The sequence below is a fragment of the Engystomops pustulosus genome, chromosome 4 (assembly GCF_040894005.1).
Source record: "Engystomops pustulosus chromosome 4, aEngPut4.maternal, whole genome shotgun sequence".
NCBI classification, from domain to species: Eukaryota; Metazoa; Chordata; class Amphibia; order Anura; family Leptodactylidae; genus Engystomops; species Engystomops pustulosus.
The window spans coordinates 146,196,303-146,214,910 of record NC_092414.1 but is presented as its reverse complement, the minus strand read 5'-3'; the positions used below and the strand labels follow the sequence as shown (position 1 = coordinate 146,214,910).

Genomic DNA, 18,608 nt, shown 5'->3' with positions numbered 1-18,608 from the left:
TCTCTCAGCTATAACAAAATATAATGGGTTAACAAAAAATTAGATATCTATCTCTCTTTTTTCTTTGTCTCTCTGTATCTGTCCCTGGGTATCTGTGTCTCTCTCGTTTTCTGTCTCTCCCTGTGTGTCTCTCTCTCTCTGTGTCTGTCTCTCCCTATGTCTGTCTCTCCCTATGTCTGTCTCTCCCTATGTCTGTCTCTCCCTGTGTGACTCTCTCTGTCTTTCTCTCCCTGTCTTTTTCTCCCTGTGTGTCTCTCTCTGTCTGTCTGTCTCTCTCTCTGCCTGTCTCTATCTCTGTCTCTCTCTCTATCTCTGTTTGTCTGTCTTACTTTGTCTTTCTTTCTGTCTCTCTCTCTATCCATATTACCTCATGCATAAGCATCTTATACTCATTGCCTATAGTAAACAATCAAAGCTCATATTAATGAACTGTGGCAAAATAGCAACCAATCACGGCCCAGCCTCTTACTGCCACAGCCAATGGCTCCTGTATATGGTGGTTAAAAAGAGTTTATTTAGAAAGTGCAGGTGAAAATTTTGTCTCACAACCTGGTCTATGACGTTCCCTGAGTCAGCTTTGCACAGATGCTGGTTAAGAATAAAGAAAAATTAATCAGAATAGCAGAAAGAATCATCTAAAAAATAACCAAAAAACTAACAGAGAATATTAGTGCGTTTTTTGAAGACATGAAAGACTTTAGTTCGTCTTAGTGCAAGTTTAATTTCTTGATTTCGCAAACTGTATATAAGAGGGTTCAGCATAGGAATAACCAGTGTGTAAATTAGTGAAACGATTCTGTCTTGTTCCAAAGAATACACAGAACTAGGCCTTACATACATAAAGAGAACTGTGCTATAGAACAGAATCACACAAATGAAGTGAGAGCCACAAGTGGAAAAGGCTTTACTTCTTCCTTTGGCTGAGTTACTTCTAAATACAGCACGTAAAATGGAAGTATAGGATACAACAATTGCAAAAATAGAAGTGACAGTAACCAAAGTTGCAAAAATAGAGAGAATGAACTCATTATTAGTGGTGTCAGAACAGGACAGTTTCATCAGAGGTGGAATATCACAAAAGAAATGGCGGATATAGTGAGAGCCACAGAATGAAAGACGAAAAATGCTACAAGTCTGAATTAAAGAGTGGAGAAAACCAGCCACATAGGATCCACAAAGCAACTGAAGGCACTTCATCCTGGTCATGTACCGCAGGTAAAGGAGAGGGATACATATAGCTACATAGCGATCATAGCCCATGGCTGCAAGAAGAAAACTCTCAGTACTCCCAAGGGCAACAAAGAAATACATTTGGCACACACATCCAGTGTAGGAAATGCTTTTCTCCTCCGTTACTAAATCAATCAACATTTTAGGTGTGATGCCTGTAGAATACCAGAAATCAATGAATGCCAAGTTACCAAGGAAGAAGTACATTGGACTGTGCAGGTGAGTGTCTGTAACTATAAGGAACGTGATTCCCAGGTTGCCAGCAACAGTCATTAGAAACATGGACAAGAACAAAGGGAAGAGGAAAATTTGAAGATTTGCTTGATCACTAAATCCCAGAAAGGTAAAAACTGTTTCTGATGATCCATTATATACACGATGACCTGAAAGTTAACATTATAAATGTTATTTTTTACCATTGAATGGACCACATAGAAAATAAATGTGTACAGACACTTTTCTATTGATTTTCTATCAATCGTTGTTCATTGCTTCATGAATTAAATAGCCATAAAGAAATGTCCAGAAATGTGGACTGGATTTTACGCTGGAATTGTAATAGAAGAGAATCCAGGTGGTAAACAAAGGAAAATGCTGCTAAATGTTGTAGGATTGTTAACATAATTCCGTGTATAGAAATATTTCTATTCCGTATACAGGTAGTCCCGAGGTTACATACAAGATAGGGTCCGTAGGTTTTTTTCTTAAGTTGAACTATGTAAGTCAGAACTGTATAGTTCATCATTGTAACATCAGCTAGAATTTTTTTGGTCTCTGTGACAATAGGGTTTTAAAAACGTTGGATTGTGATTGGAACCAGAATTAACAATAACACCTTTTGTATCTCTTACAGCTGATTATTGTAGCCTAGGGCTAAAGTACAGTGAATTACCAACATGCAGAGGTCTGTTTGTACCTAGGGGTTGTCTGTAAGTCAGGTGTTCTTAAGTAGGGGACTGCCTGTATAGGAATATATAGGAAGAAAAATGCTGTGAACAGAAGGGTACATGATAGGGATAGAGGAATAGATGTTGAGAAAATTAAAGTATTAATTGATAGGAATAAACTTTCTGCATGAGACATGTATCAGTCATATGATTTCTAGAAGACAGGAAGAATCAATCACTTGTTACTGACCAAGTCCATCCATAGCTCTCTATTACTGTGGGTTCATTTCATAATATTTGAGTAGTAATAAGGTTTTTAATATTTTTAGTTTTTAGATATTTTTAGTTGTAAAGAACAGAACATTGTCAGCCAGAACACTGTATATGAGATAAGCCCACTGAAGACACTGAATACAGGAATATATGTACATATACCTATGTTTACTCCTGAGGATACATTAGCTTGAGAATAAATAATAAGAAACATTGTCAAATTATTGAAGAACGTTTAATTATCAGGTTTCCCAAATGTAGAGAACCTGAGAGACTTGTTTCCCCCAGGATCCTAATTTACGACAGTTTATAGAAAAAAAACATCATTATTTTTTTACCTGGGCATACAACTAGAAGTGACCTACGTGTGTGAGCTACATGTGTATGACGAAGCTGCAGCATATTATATATGTAGGGGGTCACAGTCGTCATACTGTTGTTAAGGAGATCGCAATGGTTTCGGACGCCATCTTGACTACTGTCCGCCATCTTAGATACAGCGGCCATGTTCCCTGACCATTGTCCAGTTAATCTCATGATTCAAACTTTATTTTATGTAACCTGTTTGCTTGCCTGTCAGCTAATACCCTTTGACATTTAATGAGAAGCCAGTCTGTCCTTGATGCTACATTATATTATGATTCTGGAGTCCGCTTATCATCTTCTTCTCAGCAAACTAGTATAAACAATATCTGTGTACAAGGTCTCTGAGAACTGAGCACAATTAATTAACTTTTTTCCCAGAATGTGCTGATGTCCAATAGAATCTAAGTGCCTTATCTCCTTTCATGCAACACCTAAAATGCTGATTTCTCTGTATTAAAATACAGCTGTTTTTTTTTTAATAAACAGTGTGATTTGAGTGCATCTAAAAACCGGACTGTGTCTTTCATTTACTCTACAAAAGTCAAGAGGGCTTTTGGGGCAATGCATAAAAATCCCCATCACTGTTTATAAGGAAATGTTCTTAACCATGGGGTAAATCGAAGGCATTTTTATATAAGTGAAAAAGGTATTGGCATTTTTTTAACCAGACGAACAATGTGGGTGTTTTATTTAATAAGTGGTATTTTGGGGGCATTTTCCTTAGGGGGCTGGTTCGGTATAGAGCGGATGGAAGCCATGTATAGTTGATATTTGTCTATGAGTGGTGTTGTTGTAGTGCAGTTGTGGGGGAAACGCTGTTTTTGGACTTTCCATTGTGCCAAATGAACAAAGGACAATGCAAAGTCACTTTGACATAGACCCTATTGTACCTTCATTAACCCCTTCATATATGTATACACAGGGCCGGATTATAGGCGGGGGTTCTGGGGCTCGAGCCCCGGGACCCCCAACATCTTTCCCCCCTAGGGGCCCCCACCAGATCGTACCCCTTGCACCGCCCGCACCCCTTTACTGAGATGCCCGCAGCATCGCGCTGCATGGAGGAGAAGCCCGCCCACCCTGGCACAAGTGACACTGCCTCCACCTGCCCCCCCTGGTACAGGTGACATTGCCTCCGCCGTTCCCCCCGCAGCCCCCCCCCCGGCACAGGTGTCACTGTCACTCTACAGCCCGCCCCCCGCCCCCCCCCCCGGCACAGGTGACCGCCTCGTGGCCCGCCCATCCCCGGCCGTGCATGGCCAAGCTACAAACCCCCGCCCGAACAAACAACCGCCCCCCCCACTCGCCCCCCCCCCTGCTCGAACAAGCACCCGCCGACCCCCCGACCAACCCCCTCCCCGGCCGAACAAGCAATCAAAAGTAGCCCCCCACCCGCCGGAACGCCCGCCTGAAGCCGCGGCCGGTCACCCTAAAGGGTAAGTATATACATATATCTTTATCTGTGTGTATATATGTATAAACTATGTATATACAGTGTATATATATGTATAAACTGTGTATATGTGTATACATGTATATACTGTGTATATGTGTATACATGTATATACTGTGTATATATTCATCTACTGTGTATATATGTATATATTGTGTATATATTAATCTACTGTGTATATATGTATCTACTGTGTATACATGTACATATCTACTGCTGGCCAGCGTTGGTTCTCTTTACTCCCATCCGGTCCATAGTCGAGCCGTGGGCGGCTCTTTCAATTGCCCATGGGGTATGCACCAATGCGCATGGCAGAGGAGTAGTTGCGAATAAGCCCTTTCACTACATACAGAGGTAATTGAGCAGCGGTAGATTCTGCCTGGATAGGCAAGGGTTAAAGGAATGTTAATGTTATCATCCAATGATGTTCCACTATTGTAACTGGAGTATGATTGGAGAAGGAGATCACCTGACTAGGGAGTAACTAAACCCTTAGTCAGGGGAGGAGTTAGTCTCTTGAGACCCAGCTCTCCACCGGAGGAGAGTTTCCAGAAACTTCAGAGAGAGCAGATCTCTCAGGCCCAGCTCTCACCACATGAGAAGCTTCTAGGCCTCAGCAACAGGACAAAGCTGCAGCTTCCAGCATTGGACACAGCTACATCCCAGCCTGCCCCTGCATCCAGGCTGGTGACCCAACTCCTGAGGTTCCTTCTCCAAGATCACTCCAGTACTGCACTTGTGCAGAATCGTTTGGCGTGTTGTTACCATTGGTTCTAATAAAGAACTGTAAGTTACTTTTATGCACAACATTGCCTCCGTCTGGTCCCTGCTACGGCTGTATCACCACAAAGGGCGCCGCATCTACCTACCAGGGACACATACTACAGACTCTAAGGGCTGCCCCAGGGAGAACCAGCACCACAGCCTCTCCCTCCATATCATTTCTTGCATACAACACCAACTGGAGACCTGCCAGGCTGTGGGACAGCCCTCTGGTCCCCATACCAAGCACCGTGACACTAGCGTGCCTAGGCCGCAACAGCCAGCCACTCTGGTATTCTGGGCCCCGGCTGCCTGAAGGCCCCAAGAAAAGGCTAGGCCCCGGTGGGGGATGTTGCATATATATATGCATCTACTGTGTATATGGGTATATATGCATTTACTGTGTATATATATGTATGTACAGCGTATATATGAATCTACTGTGTATATGTGTATAAACTGTTTATTATATAAATATATATATATTTTTTGATAAGACTCCTATCCCTCTCAGACTCACTGCATTAGCGTTCCTGCTTGCCCAGTGCGCATGTGTCACTACTCTGTGTGTGACTAGATGACACACCCACATCCTGTCATATTAGTCATAGTACTCTGTATGTGAGGATCCTCCCCTCTACTGGCGGAAGTAGCTCCAGTGCCATCTTTAGTGAGGGAACTTCTCCTAAACATGCAATATATACAATGTAAAGTCAAATCGGGATATTTGGTGAATAAACCAACACTTTATTAGGTCATACTAGGGTAAGGCAGGGGCGTTGCTAGGTCAAAAGATCCGGGGGCCCGTGCCCCGGATCTTTTGGCCGGTGCCCCGGATCTCCTCTCTCTCTCTTCACGATCCAAGTCCTCTGGACATAGATCATGATGAGACAGGCACAGTGTTCACTGCTTTCCCTGCAGGACCTGTGATGATGTCACAATCACATGACCTGCAGGTGGAAGCAGTGCACAGAGCTGCACGAGTCAGGTGAGAGGGAGAACATAGGAAGATCTATATGGGCACATGACAGGGAGATCTATATGGGGCACATTACAGGGAGATCTGTGTATGGGGCACATAACAGGCGGATCTGTATTGGGCACATTACTGGGGGATCTGTGGGGGGCACATTACAGGGTGCTATGTGGGAGGCACATTACAGGGGGGCTGTGTGGGGGGCACATTACTGTGGGACATTACACGGGGATGTGTGTGGGGAGCATTACAGGGGGACATTGCAGGGGGGGATGTGTGGGGCACATTATTGAGGGAGATTACAAGGGGGCTGTGTGTGATATTACTTGATGGATGTGTGGGGACTAGAGATGAGCGAGCACTAAAATGCTCGGGTACTCGTTATTCGAGACGAACTTTTCCCGATGCTTGAGTGCTCGTCTCGAATAACGAGCCCCATTGAAGTCAATGGGAGACTCGAGCATTTTTCAAGGGGACCAAGGCTCTGCACAGGGAAGCTTGGCCAAACACCTGGGAACCTCAGAAAAGGATGGAAACACCACGGAAATGGACAGGAAACAGCAGGGGCAGCATGCATGGATGCCTCTGAGGCTGCTTAATCGTACCATTAAGCCAAAATTATGGGCAACAGCATGGCCATGACAGAGTGACCGAATGAGGCTAGATAGCATCTAAAACATGCAATAATTGACCCTGAAACTATAGGGGATGGCATGCAGAGGCAGCGGCAGCAGTGGCAGGCTAGAGAGTGTCATGGCGACATACCCTAAATGGACTCAGGCTTCAAACCAATGGGTGGCAGAGAGGAACCAAAGGAGGTGAGCAGGAAGCGCTGAAATGATTTCCTATGTGAACAAAAGGTTGACGGTATATTTAGTCGATAACACAGCATGGTGGCGACATAGTGACCAAGTTCCATAAAGTATCTGGTGAAACACCCGAAAAATGAGCCTGACACAGCTCTTTTGATAAGGGGACGACATGTGGAGGCAGCCATGGAGACGACTTCCATGATTAAGAGCGACAGTATGGGGCATTCATATTGCGCTGCTATGATTGCAACTTCAGGTCTCCAGCATGGCGGCGACAGATGGGCCGAGTTCCACTATGTATCTGGTGAAACACCTGAAAATTCTGCCTGACACAGCTTGTTTGATAAGGGGATGATGTGCTGCATATCCTCTCGTGGTCCAGCATCTGGGGTATAGAGAGTTGAAAGTTGCACATGAAGACATTGGTGGACGCTGTGGAGGATCGTGGAGGCAAAATGGACAGGAAACATCAGGGGCAGCATGGATGGATGCCTTTGAGGCTGCCTAATCTTGGGATGGAGCTGGCGGTCCACTGCCAGGCGAGCTTTCGCCTGTCCAAGCCCCTGTCTCTCGGCTCCTCCCCACCCAAAATGGGCCTGGGGGCCAGAAGCGTTTACTTTGAAAAAATTATAATTTTCAAAGCAGGCCGGGTCGTTTGAATATTTCACCAAGGAATAATGGAATAGCATAGTGGTTCTATTTTTAATTGTTTTTTCGGAAATGGTTCCATGATTAAGAGCGACAGTATGGGGCATCCGTATTGCGCTGCTATGATTGCAACTTCAGGTCTCCAGCATGGTGGCGGCAGATGGGCCGAGTTCCACTATGTATCTGGTGAAATACCTGAAATTCTGCCTGACACAGCTCGTTTGATAAGGGGACGATGTATGGAGGCAGTGAACTAGTAGTAGATTAAAGGTGCTGCAGTTAAAACTATGTTAGTTGGATCTTGGGATGGAGCTGGCGCTCCGCTGCCAGGCGAGCTTTCGCCTATGCAAGCCCCTGTCTCTCGGCTACTCCCCAAACAGCACTTCTAAGAACCTTTTGTATAAGATCAAGTGTAGTAGTGTTCTTATAAGTTTGGGTTATGGCGGGTGAGGGGAATGTAAACAGATGCGCAAGAAGCGCTGAAATAATATCGGTAAATGATAAAAGTTTGCCAGTATATTTTGTGGATTACACAGCAGGGTGGCGACAAAGTTAACAAGTTTATGTGGAAGCCATGAAAACAACCCAAAATTCTGCCTGACACAGCTCGTTTGATAAGGGGACCATGTATGGATGCAGTGAACTAGTAGTAGATTAAAGGTGCTGCAGTTAAAACTATGTTAGTTGGATCTTGGGATGGAGCTGGCGCTCCGCTGCCAGGCGAGCTTTCGCCAATCCAAGCCCCTGTCTCTAGGCTACTCCCCAAACAGCACTTCTAAGAACGTTTTGTATAAGATCAAGTGTAGTAGTGTTCTTATAAGTTTGGGTTATGGCGGGTGAGGGGAATGTAAACAGATGCGCAAGAAGCGCTGAAATAATATCGGTAAATGATAAAAGTTTGCCAGTATATTTTGTGGATTACACAGCAGGGTGGCGACAAAGTTAACAAGTTTGATGTGGAAGCCATGAAAACAACCCAAAATTCTGCCTGACACAGTTCGTTTGATAAGGAGACTATGTATGGAGGCAGCTATATGGACGACTTTTGGAGGCAGCTATGGCGAGGACGTGTGGAGGTAGCAATGGAGACAACGTGTGGAGGCAGCTATGGAGACAATTTAATTTGGATAGTGCCTGTATGTGGCAGTCCAAAAAAGTTTTCAAACCAGAGGAGCAGGTAGGTGGTCCTCCAGAAAAATTAAATAGATTGAGTGCCTGTTTGTGGCAGTCCAAAAAAGTTTTCAAACCAGAGGAGCAGGTAGGTGGTCCTCCAGAAAAATTAAATAAATTGAGTGCCTGTATGTGGCAGTCCAAAAAAGTTTTCAAACCAGAGGAGCAGGTAGGTGGTCCTCCAGAAAAATTAAATAGATTGAGTGCCTGTATGTGGCACTCCCAAAAATTGTTTAAAACAGAGGACCGGGTAGGTTGCCCTCCAGAAAATTAAATACATAGAGTACTATAGCTAGAGCCAGTTGGCCCTGGCAAAAAATAGCCAGTTTCCTCTGCTTTAGTGTACAAAGAGGAGGAGAAGGAGGACAATGAGGAGGAGGAGTGCATACATTATTCAGGTTGAGCTTCTTTCACCTGGTGGAGAATGAAAATCCGGAGAAATCCAGGCTTTATTCATCTTGATAAGCGTCAGCCTGTCAGCGCTGTCAGTCGACAGGCATGTACGCTTATCAGTGATGATGTCACCAGCTGCACTGAAAACCCGCTCGGACAACACGCTAGCGGCAGGGTAGGCAAGAACCTCCAAGGCATACAGCGCCAGTTCGTGCCACATGTCCAGCTTTGAAACCCAGTAGTTGTAGGGAGCTGTGTGATCATTTAGGACGATGGTATGGTCAGCTACGTACTCCCTCACCATCTTTCTGTAAAGATCAGCCCTACTCTGCCGAGACTGGGGACAGGTGACAGTGTCTTGCTGGGGTGACATAAAACTGGCAAAGGCCTTGTAAAGTGTACCCCTGCCAGTGCTGGACAAGCTGCCTGCTCGCCTACTCTCCCTCGCTACTTGTCCCGCAGAAGTACGCCCTCTGCCGCTAGCGCTGTCAGAAGGGAAATACTGTTTCAGCTTGTGCACCAGGGCCTGCTGGTATTCATGCATTCTCACACTCCTTTCCTCTCCAGGGATGAGAGTGGAAAGATTTTGCTTGTACCGTGGGTCCAGGAGAGTGAATACCCAGTAATCGGTGCTGGAATAAATTCTTTGAACGCGAGGGTCACGGGATAGGCAGCCTAGCATGAAATCTGCCATATGCGCCAGAGTCCCAACGCGCAAGAATTCACTCCCCTCACTGGCCTGACTCTCCATTTCCTCTCCTCTTCTTCTGCCCATACACGCTGAACAGTGAAGGACTGAACAATGGTCCCCTCTTCTGTCTCGCCAACATTCTCCTCCTCTTCCTCCTCATCCTCCTCCACCTCCTCCGATATGCGCTGAGAAACAGACCTAAGGGTGCTTTGGCTATCAACAAGGGAATCTTCTTCCCCCGTCTCTTGTGACGAGCGCAAAGCTTCCGACTTCATGCTGACCAGAGAGTTTTTCAACAGGCCAAGCAGCGGGATGGTGAGGCTGATGATGGCGGCATCGCCACCGACCATCTGTGTTGACTCCTCAAAGTTACTCAGCACCTGACAGATATCAGACATCCACGTCCACTCCTCATTGTAAACTTGAGGAAGCTGACTGACCTGACTACCAGTTCTGGTGGAAGTTGACATCTGGCAGTCTACAATCGCTCTGCGCTGCTGGTAAACTCTGGATAACATGGTTAATGTTGAATTCCACCTCGTGGGCACGTCGCACAACAGTCGGTGAGCGGGCAGTTGGAGCTGGACTTCCTGAAATGCGCACAGATGCGGCGCACCTTCGTGAGCAAATCAGACAGATTGGGGTATGTCTTGAGGAAACGCTGAACTATGAGATTTAACACATGGGCCAGGCATGGCACATGTGTCAGTCTGCCGAGTTGCAGAGCCGCCACCAGGTTACAGCCGTTGTCACACAAAACCATGCCTGGCTTCAGGTTCAGCGGTGCCAGCCACAGATCAGTCTGCGCTGTGATGCCCTGTAATAGTTCTTGGGCGGTGTGCCTTTTATCGCCTAGGCTCAGCAGTTTGAGCACCGCTCAAAAACATTTTCCAAATTAAAGTGTAAACTTGACATTTTTTTTTTGTGTGGTTTTTTTTTTTTTTTTTTTAAACAAAACGATGCTGTCCTATTGCTATGGCTAGTTTCTAACCTACACTGACAGCACACAACTGGATTTTGTGCTGTGCCTTATGACTTTGAGTTATAAAAATAAATAAACTTAATAAAAAATAAATCAGAAGACTGTGCCTAATTCAAATCAAACCCCTAATAAATTGTCCCACTTCGGTGTTTGAGGTGGATATGTGTGTCACTAAGAGCTAAACACAACGGTCGCAAGTCTCCCAGCAAATTCATCACAATATGGTACTAGCTGCACTACTAATGCCAGCAAGCCCAGCCACAAGCAAACAAAAAAAAGTAAAATATAACGCTATTGTGGGCCTAAGTAAGCCGTTGGGGTTCTCCTATGGCTATTTTCTAGCCTACACTGAAAGCACACTGCTTTGCCAGATGACTTTGAGTTATAAAAAGAAATAAACGTAAAAAAAAAATCAATCAGAAGACTGTGCCTAATTCAAATCAAACCCCTAATAAATTGTCCCACTTCGGTGTTTAAGGTGGATATGTGTGTCACTAAGAGCTTAACACAACGGTAGCAAGTCTCCCTGCAAAGTACTCACAATATGGTACTAGCTGCACTGCTAATGGCAGCAAGCCCAGCCACAGGCAAACCAAAAAAAAGTAAAATAAAACGTTATTGTAGCCCTAACAAGGACTGTTGGGTTCTTGTAGAATCACTCCTGCCTAACACTAGTCTAATAGAACACCCTAACACTTTCCCTGACCAGCAGCAGCTCTCTCCCTAGCGGCATCCAGACAGAGAATGATCCGAGCAGCACGGGCAGGGGCTAGTCTATTCCAGGGTCACCTGATCAGGCCAGCCAACCACTGCTATTGACGTGTAAGGGTACCACGTCATGCTGGGTGGAGTGCAGAGTCTCCTGGCTTGTGATTGGCTCTGTTTCTGGCCGCCAAAAATCACAACGGCGGGAGATGCCATTTTCTCGAGCGGGCGAAGTATTCGTCCGAGCAACGAGCAGTTTCGAGTACGCTAATGCTCGAACGAGCATCAAGCTCGGACGAGTATGTTCGCTCATCTCTAGTGGGGACATTACGGGCGGCAGTGTGGGGGACATTACAGAGGGACTGTGTGGGAGACATTACTGGGGGTTGTGCGAGGACATTACTGGGGGGCTGTGGGGACATTCCTTGGGGTGTGTTCACACGTGGCAGTAGGAAGAGCATAGGATTGATCTCACATGAGTCTTCAGTGAAATGCGTGAGATGGATAGCGCCTGGTGTCTTCTATTTGTTTAAATGCAATCGTGTGAGCGCAACCTTAGGGTGATGTTACATGTGGTGTTTTAAACACGTTTTTGGCCCGTTTTTTAAGCAGTCCGTTCTTGAAAGGTTTGACCAATTATCTAAATTCAAACTGGTCAAAATGCATTTTTTTTTTGATGGACTGCTTAAAAACGGGCATTCAAAAACGCCACGTGTGACTTCACCCTTACAGTATTTTGGGAGAGTGTTAGGGGCAGCAGCAGGACAACACTGTCAGGGTGCAGTCACACGTGGCAGTTACAACTGCATCACAATCAGTTTTGAGGAGGTTTTAGGTGCAGTTTTGTTAATTTAATAAGTGAAAGACATTAACGGGTGAATTTGAGTTTAAAGGGGAAAACTGTTCCACAAATGTCATTCACCTGTTAAAATAACAAAACTGCACCTTAAACCACCTCAAAATTGATTGTGATGCAGTTGTAACTGCAACATGTGAACGCAACTTCGGAGAACCAAGATTTCAGGACCATGAAGGACATAAGATGTCTGTGTGGTAAACTCCACAGAAAGGAGACGTGGTGATGCGGGGCCTAAGGGTGGTGGCACATGTGGCATTTGGAACCCGTTTTTAGAAAACACATCCATTTTTGTCGGTTTTTAATTAAGATAATTGGGAAAACTTGACAAAAACGCATGCGTTTTTTAATGGACTGAAAACGCATGACTAAAACCGGACTAACAGCGGGTTCAAAACGTCACTTGTGCCACCACCCTAATACTGAAGTGGACATGTCACCTGCAGTCTCTGGATGTAAGTAAGGATTTCTCCTGTGTTTCTGTAGCTCTATACACCCTCAGTAAAGTTGTTATTGGCACAACCAAATGTGAGGGGGTTATGTACAGGAGGGGGCATTACTGAAAGTGCGATACACATGCACTTTTTCCACCCTAGCAACACCCCTGGGGTAAGGACCTTAGCTAGGGCATCTAATTCAAATGAAATCACCTAATGGGTGAATCCACTATCACTGCCAGGAGGTTGCAATGCTGAGAACATCCCAACATAAAAACAACTGAATTGCAAGCAATTCATGAGTTGGCCATTGATAAAGAATTGACCATAAAATCAACCAATAAAGGCGGGGCCATTGAATGACCCTAGAGTATATAAGAGACTGAATGGAGATCCAAAGTTTGATATAGCTAGAAAAATTAAAATTATTCTCGGTGATGCAGTTTTGGGAGGAATCATCGATGAGGATGTAAAAAGGTTTCTGACAGTGGATGAGCCGAGAACTCCGATCATATACGTGTTACCAAAGATTCACAAATCATTGGTCAATCCACCCGGTAGACCAATAGTCTCTGGGATTAATTTGATATATAGTCAAATAGCTATTTTCCTGGACACGATTTTAAGAGATTTTGCTACGTCAGCAACATCATATATTAGAGATACTACAGATTTTTCATTAAATTATCTCAGGTAGTGATTGGTCCTGAGGATGACATAATTCTTGTATCATTTGATGTTAATAGCCTCTATGCATCAATAGATCATGAGAGAGGCATAGAGGCTGTCACTATTGTGTTAGATGACTCTGAGTACTCAAAGGAATGTAAAAATTTCTGTTATTGTTACTGGAACTAATCCTGAAGTACAATTATTTTCTGTTTCGTGACAATTTTTTTTCCCGCAGTTACAAGGTACGGCGATGGGGTCTCATGTAGTCCCTACATATGCCAATATTTACATGCGAATTTTGGGGAAAAAAAATCTATGTGACGCCCCACTATCTATAGTCAGGTACTTAAATGGTGGCGTTACATAGATGATATGTTTGTAATTTGGAAGGGGTCAGAAAATCAATTGAAAGAATTCTTTGATGCACTGAATGAGATGGATCACATGGTAAAATTTTCCATGGTTCATTCACAAAAAAAATCTATAATTTCTTGATGTGTTGGTGGAGTTAAGAAATAATAAATTTGTGACTGATGTTTTTTCTAAACTGACAGATAAAAACACTTTGCTTGATTGTCAGAGTGGACATCCAAGAAAAACTGTCAATAGTTTACCGATAAGTCAACTTATGCGTGTCAAGCGTATTGTAAGTGATGAGAATAAATTAGATAATGCTCTGGATGCCATGTGTGAAAGGTTTAGGAAAAGGAATTATCCTAGAGGGCTATTAAAGAAACAAAGTCAAAAGTTTTATCTCTACCAAGGGCACAACTTTTACAAACCAACAAACAGGAGACAGGAATGAGGAGAATCCCGTTGGTGAGTACCTACATGGAGAACAGTCAAGATGTTGCCAATATCATAAAAAAACACTGGCCCCTTTTACAGAGTTGTCACCGTAACATTTCTGAATTTTCACAACCACCTCTTTTGTCATACAGATGGCCACAGAATTTGAAGGATCTCCTGGTGAAAGGTGATGTGGGTCCTTCAAAAGTTGGTATCCAGACACACATAGGGAAACCCAGGCTCGGTAGTTTTCCGTGTGTGAGTTGCATCAATTGTTCATACATGAGGAAAGGTACAAAATTCACACATCCAGTCACAGGTGATGAGTTTGATATTCGTTATTTTCTTACCTGTGAGTCTAACCATGTAATTTATGTGCTTCAATGTCCCTGCCCCCATTTATATGTAGGAGAGACAACTCTAGAGTTCCGTACACGTATGAATCAACATCGTTATACGATTAGAAAGGGACACAAGGATTTACCTGTGTCGAGGCATTTTCTTTACATGAAACATAAAGGAAGAGATCTTAAATTCACTCTGATTGATTATGTCCCTCCTTTACGTGTGTGTGTGGGGGGGGGGGGGGTTGACCGAGAAAAAATTCTTAAAACTAAAGAATTACAATGGATAAAAAGGTTAGATCTGCTGAAACGAAGGGGTCTCAATGTTGATTTTTCAATCTCTACAATTCTCTAGACTACTCAAGGTCTGATTGATGTATACCAGATGTGATATGTAAATATTTCTAATATTGATTTATCTGTTTTCAGTTTCTAGATCACAAAATGAATACACTTGAAATCACTGTTGTGATGAACTCGACACTCAAGAAAGACTTGGACTTTTTTATTTGATTTTATGTTTGGTACTTTTGATGAAATTATCTTGCCTTTATGAACTGTTGAGCCCTGTAGATTTTCAGGGAGTGCGATCATTGTGGGAATAAGTGATTTATATAGACCATATTAGGTATACAAAACACATTTTGGGTTGGAAGGAACAGAAGTATTAAGATGGTGTTTGTGCAGGACGCCACCATGTGGCTGTTCTCAGCATTGCAACCTCCTGGCAGTGATCGTGGATTCACCCATTAGGTGATTTCATGTGAATTACTTGCCCTAGCTAAGGTCCTTACCCTATAGTATGACCTAATAAAGTGTTGCTTTATTCACCAAATATCCCGATTTGACTTTACATTGTATATATTGCATGTTTAGAAGAAGTTCCCTTACTAAAGATGGCACTGGAGCTACTTCCGCCAGTAGAGGGGAGGATCCTCACATACAGAGGGCTATGACTAATATGATGGGATGTGGGTGTGTCATCTAGTCACACACAGAGTAGTGACACATGCGGACTGGGCAAGCAGGAATGCTAATGCAGTGAGTCTGAGAGGGAAGGGATTGTTGAGTTCTCTAGGTATTTTCACTTAGATGCAATTAACTGCACTTGTTTTGTATTATAAAATAATGTTTGCTATTGACATACACTGAATTAACTGCATTTATGCACATGTTTGATATGATGTCACTTCCTTATAAAAAGTTTGTATGTATCACATTCATTTGGCTTGAGAAAGGCTCCAGATATGGGAGCTGAAACGTAGCACTTTTGGAATAAAATAATTACTTTTTCACAAGAACTTGGAGTGCCACCATTTTTTGATTTTTATACGTGAAAGGATTTAACAAACCTGAAGGTTGAGCACCCGATTTTTTTGCTTAACTGGTGCAGCTGAATTGTTTAAATATATATATTTAAACAATTCAGCTGCACCAGTAAACTGTATGCACCAGCGGCTGTATGTAGCGGTGTTACTGGGGGCGAGGCGGCTGTATGTAGCGGTGTTACTGGGGGCGAGGCGGCTGTATGTAGCGGTGTTACTGGGGGCGAGGCGGCTGTATGTAGCGGTGTTACTGGGGGCGAGGCGGCTGTATGTAGCGGTGTTACTGGGGGCGAGGCGGCTGTATGTAGCGGTGTTACTGGGGGCGAGGCGGCTGTATGTAGCGGTGTTACTGGGGGCGAGGCTGCCTCCTTTCTGCTGTGTGCTGCCATCAGCATGTATGGATAATGCATGTTGATGGTTCGGCTCATTGTTTTCTGTGCCGGGGGCAGCTGGCAGTTGCAAGTTGGAGCAAGTTTATTGTTGCGTGCCAAGCGGGCCCCGGTTTGCCCCTGGACGGCAGGTCCCTCTTGTGCCACAGTCACTCTTGGGAGCATGGGAATCGTACATTATGATTAGCCCCTTAGCAGCTGCAACATCTGTTACGGCTATAGTTATGCCTCTGCCCCCACCCTTACATTCCAGGACGAGCTCACACACAGTGGGGCAGTTTTACTTACCCGGCCCATTCGCGATCCAGCAGCGCGTTCTGTGCGGTGGATTCGGGTCTTCCGGCGATTTACTAAGGCAGTTCCTCTGACGTCCACCAGATGTCGCTGCTGCGCTGAAGTTCCCCGAGGTCCGCCAGAATGCACCATCCTATACCTGGTGAAGGTAAGCGCTTGTCCCGCGACATTTTTTTTTTTTTTTTTTAAATGCGGCGGTGTTTCCGAATCTGTCGGGTTATCGTCGCTTGCATGCCGATGCGCCACAATCCGATCTCGTGCGTCAAAAACCTGGGGCAATACAGGGAAAATCGGCGCAAATCGGAAATATTCGGTCAACACGTCAGGAAACCGCGAATCGAGCCCTTAGTAAATGACCCCCATTGACTTCTGTGCGTCAGATACTAGTAGAATGTTCAGAAGGTAAATCAAAGTGTATATAAACCTGAACTAATCTAACCACATTGTCAGCACCTAGAACTATAGTAATCATGAAGTGTCTGATTAGAGAGTTCCTGCCAACACTGAAATTATATACTGACCATCCTTAAGTTATAGGAGCTAAAACAGCAATAAAACTGAGTAAGCACAAATTCACACAAACGTACGCTTACTCACATACGTCCGGAGCTGGAGAGGAGGCGGGTTGACCCCATGTCTTGCGACTGAGCCAAAATTCTCATGTAGCGCCACAAAGATATTCCACCAGGATTTGTTTTATTATATAATTTGTTGATAGCAGTTCTGATTTGCATGTATTTCAGAGTAAGAACACTTAAAGAGGACCTGTCACCTAAATTTTCGGCACTAGGAGCTGCTTACTAAAGTAAGCAGCTCCTAGTGCTCGATCAAACGCCGCAGTGTTAGAGTTACCACCGGTAACGCTATCAAGCACTGTGGCGGGGTACTATGTTATCATCGGACAGCTTGCAAAGTGGTCCGATGTATTCATGAGGCACTGCCTCTTCCCCGCAGTCACCGCCCCTAGCCACGCCCAACCCCGCCCCCTCATGAATACGTCGAACAGCTGTCCAACAATTACACTGTACCCCGCCGCAGTGTTAGTGTCACTGGAGGTTTCCGATAATGCTATCACTTTAACACTGCGGCGTTTGGTCAAGCACTAGGAGCTGCTTACTTGGCAGGTCCTCTTTAAATTGGGTGACAGGTCCTCTTTAGGGTGCATATAGTGACAGCAAAGATTTAAGCCACAGAATTTTTCACCCATCAGATAAAAAAGGTGCAATAGAGCACAGAAGCAGTAAATACAATATCTACCCATAGACATTAGGACTAAGTCCAAGATTTCTTCTAATTTACTGCTAGTATAAATGGAGGATGTGGAGAAACAGTGGACCAATATGGAATGATGGCTCTAGAAGACTCCATAATCAGTCTCTGGTATGAGGTGTTGGCATAGGGAAATGCAGATAAGAACCACAAGGTGGCAGCAAAGCATCTTATTTATATAGCACTGCATGCAGTGTATCCAGATGAGGAGTAGCACAGACAAAGCTGAAATGGCTAGTCCTCGTTAGTATAGTGGTAAGTATCCCCGCCTGTCACGCGGGAGACCGGGGTTCGATTCCCCGACGGGGAGGCCAAAGTTTTGTGTATATTATTACAGGTTTTTTGGACAACTTTGTCATAGTTGTTAGGTGAGTTGTTCCAAGTAGTGGTTAATTGTGTTTTTCTATTATTTAGACTTTTCTTTTTGGTATGGGTATATGGTGTAAATAGACTAGTTGATTACTGCATGTAATTAATTAATTAATTAGTTCATTCATTCATTCATTCATTCATTCATTGCACGTTATTAAGACAGATTCGGAGGTGGACTCTGTGGAGTGTATAGTCATTGCTGAACAACATGGGTCTAGTAGTTGTTACTCATGGCCGGTTAGCTCAGTTGGTTAGAGCGTGGTGCTAATAACGCCAAGGTCGCGGGTTCGATCCCCGTACGGGCCACTTCCTTTTGTAACGTGTTAGAATCTGTCATGATAAATAAAATCTAGCTATCGATAGCGAGATCCATGTATTTTATTTCAATTGTAATACAGACAAGTGTGCACATAAGCTTTTAACATGTAGGGGGTAAAACTTGCTTAAGCAACCATGTTTGGCGATTATATGTTACTGTACAAAAAAAAAATGTGAATATTGTACCGTTTATAA

At 44.1% G+C, this 18,608-nt stretch overlaps 1 protein-coding gene and 2 non-coding genes across 3 annotated transcripts; 2 read left to right on the top strand and 1 right to left on the bottom strand.

Moving 5' to 3' along the window:
* Nucleotides 1-654: 654 nt before the first annotated feature.
* On the bottom strand, nt 655-1,512 carry LOC140128483 (olfactory receptor 9G4-like). Its single transcript, XM_072150185.1, has one exon. The coding sequence runs from the start codon at nt 1,510-1,512 to the stop codon at nt 655-657; it is 858 nt and encodes a 285-aa protein (XP_072006286.1).
* Nucleotides 1,513-17,961: 16,449 nt separating this feature from the next.
* Nucleotides 17,962-18,033, top strand: TRNAD-GUC (transfer RNA aspartic acid (anticodon GUC)). Its single transcript has one exon. It is a non-coding gene; the product is annotated as a tRNA-Asp (tRNA).
* Nucleotides 18,034-18,327: 294 nt separating this feature from the next.
* TRNAI-AAU (transfer RNA isoleucine (anticodon AAU)) lies at nt 18,328-18,401 on the top strand. Its single transcript has one exon. It is a non-coding gene; the product is annotated as a tRNA-Ile (tRNA).
* The last annotated feature ends 207 nt before the right edge of the window (nt 18,402-18,608 follow it).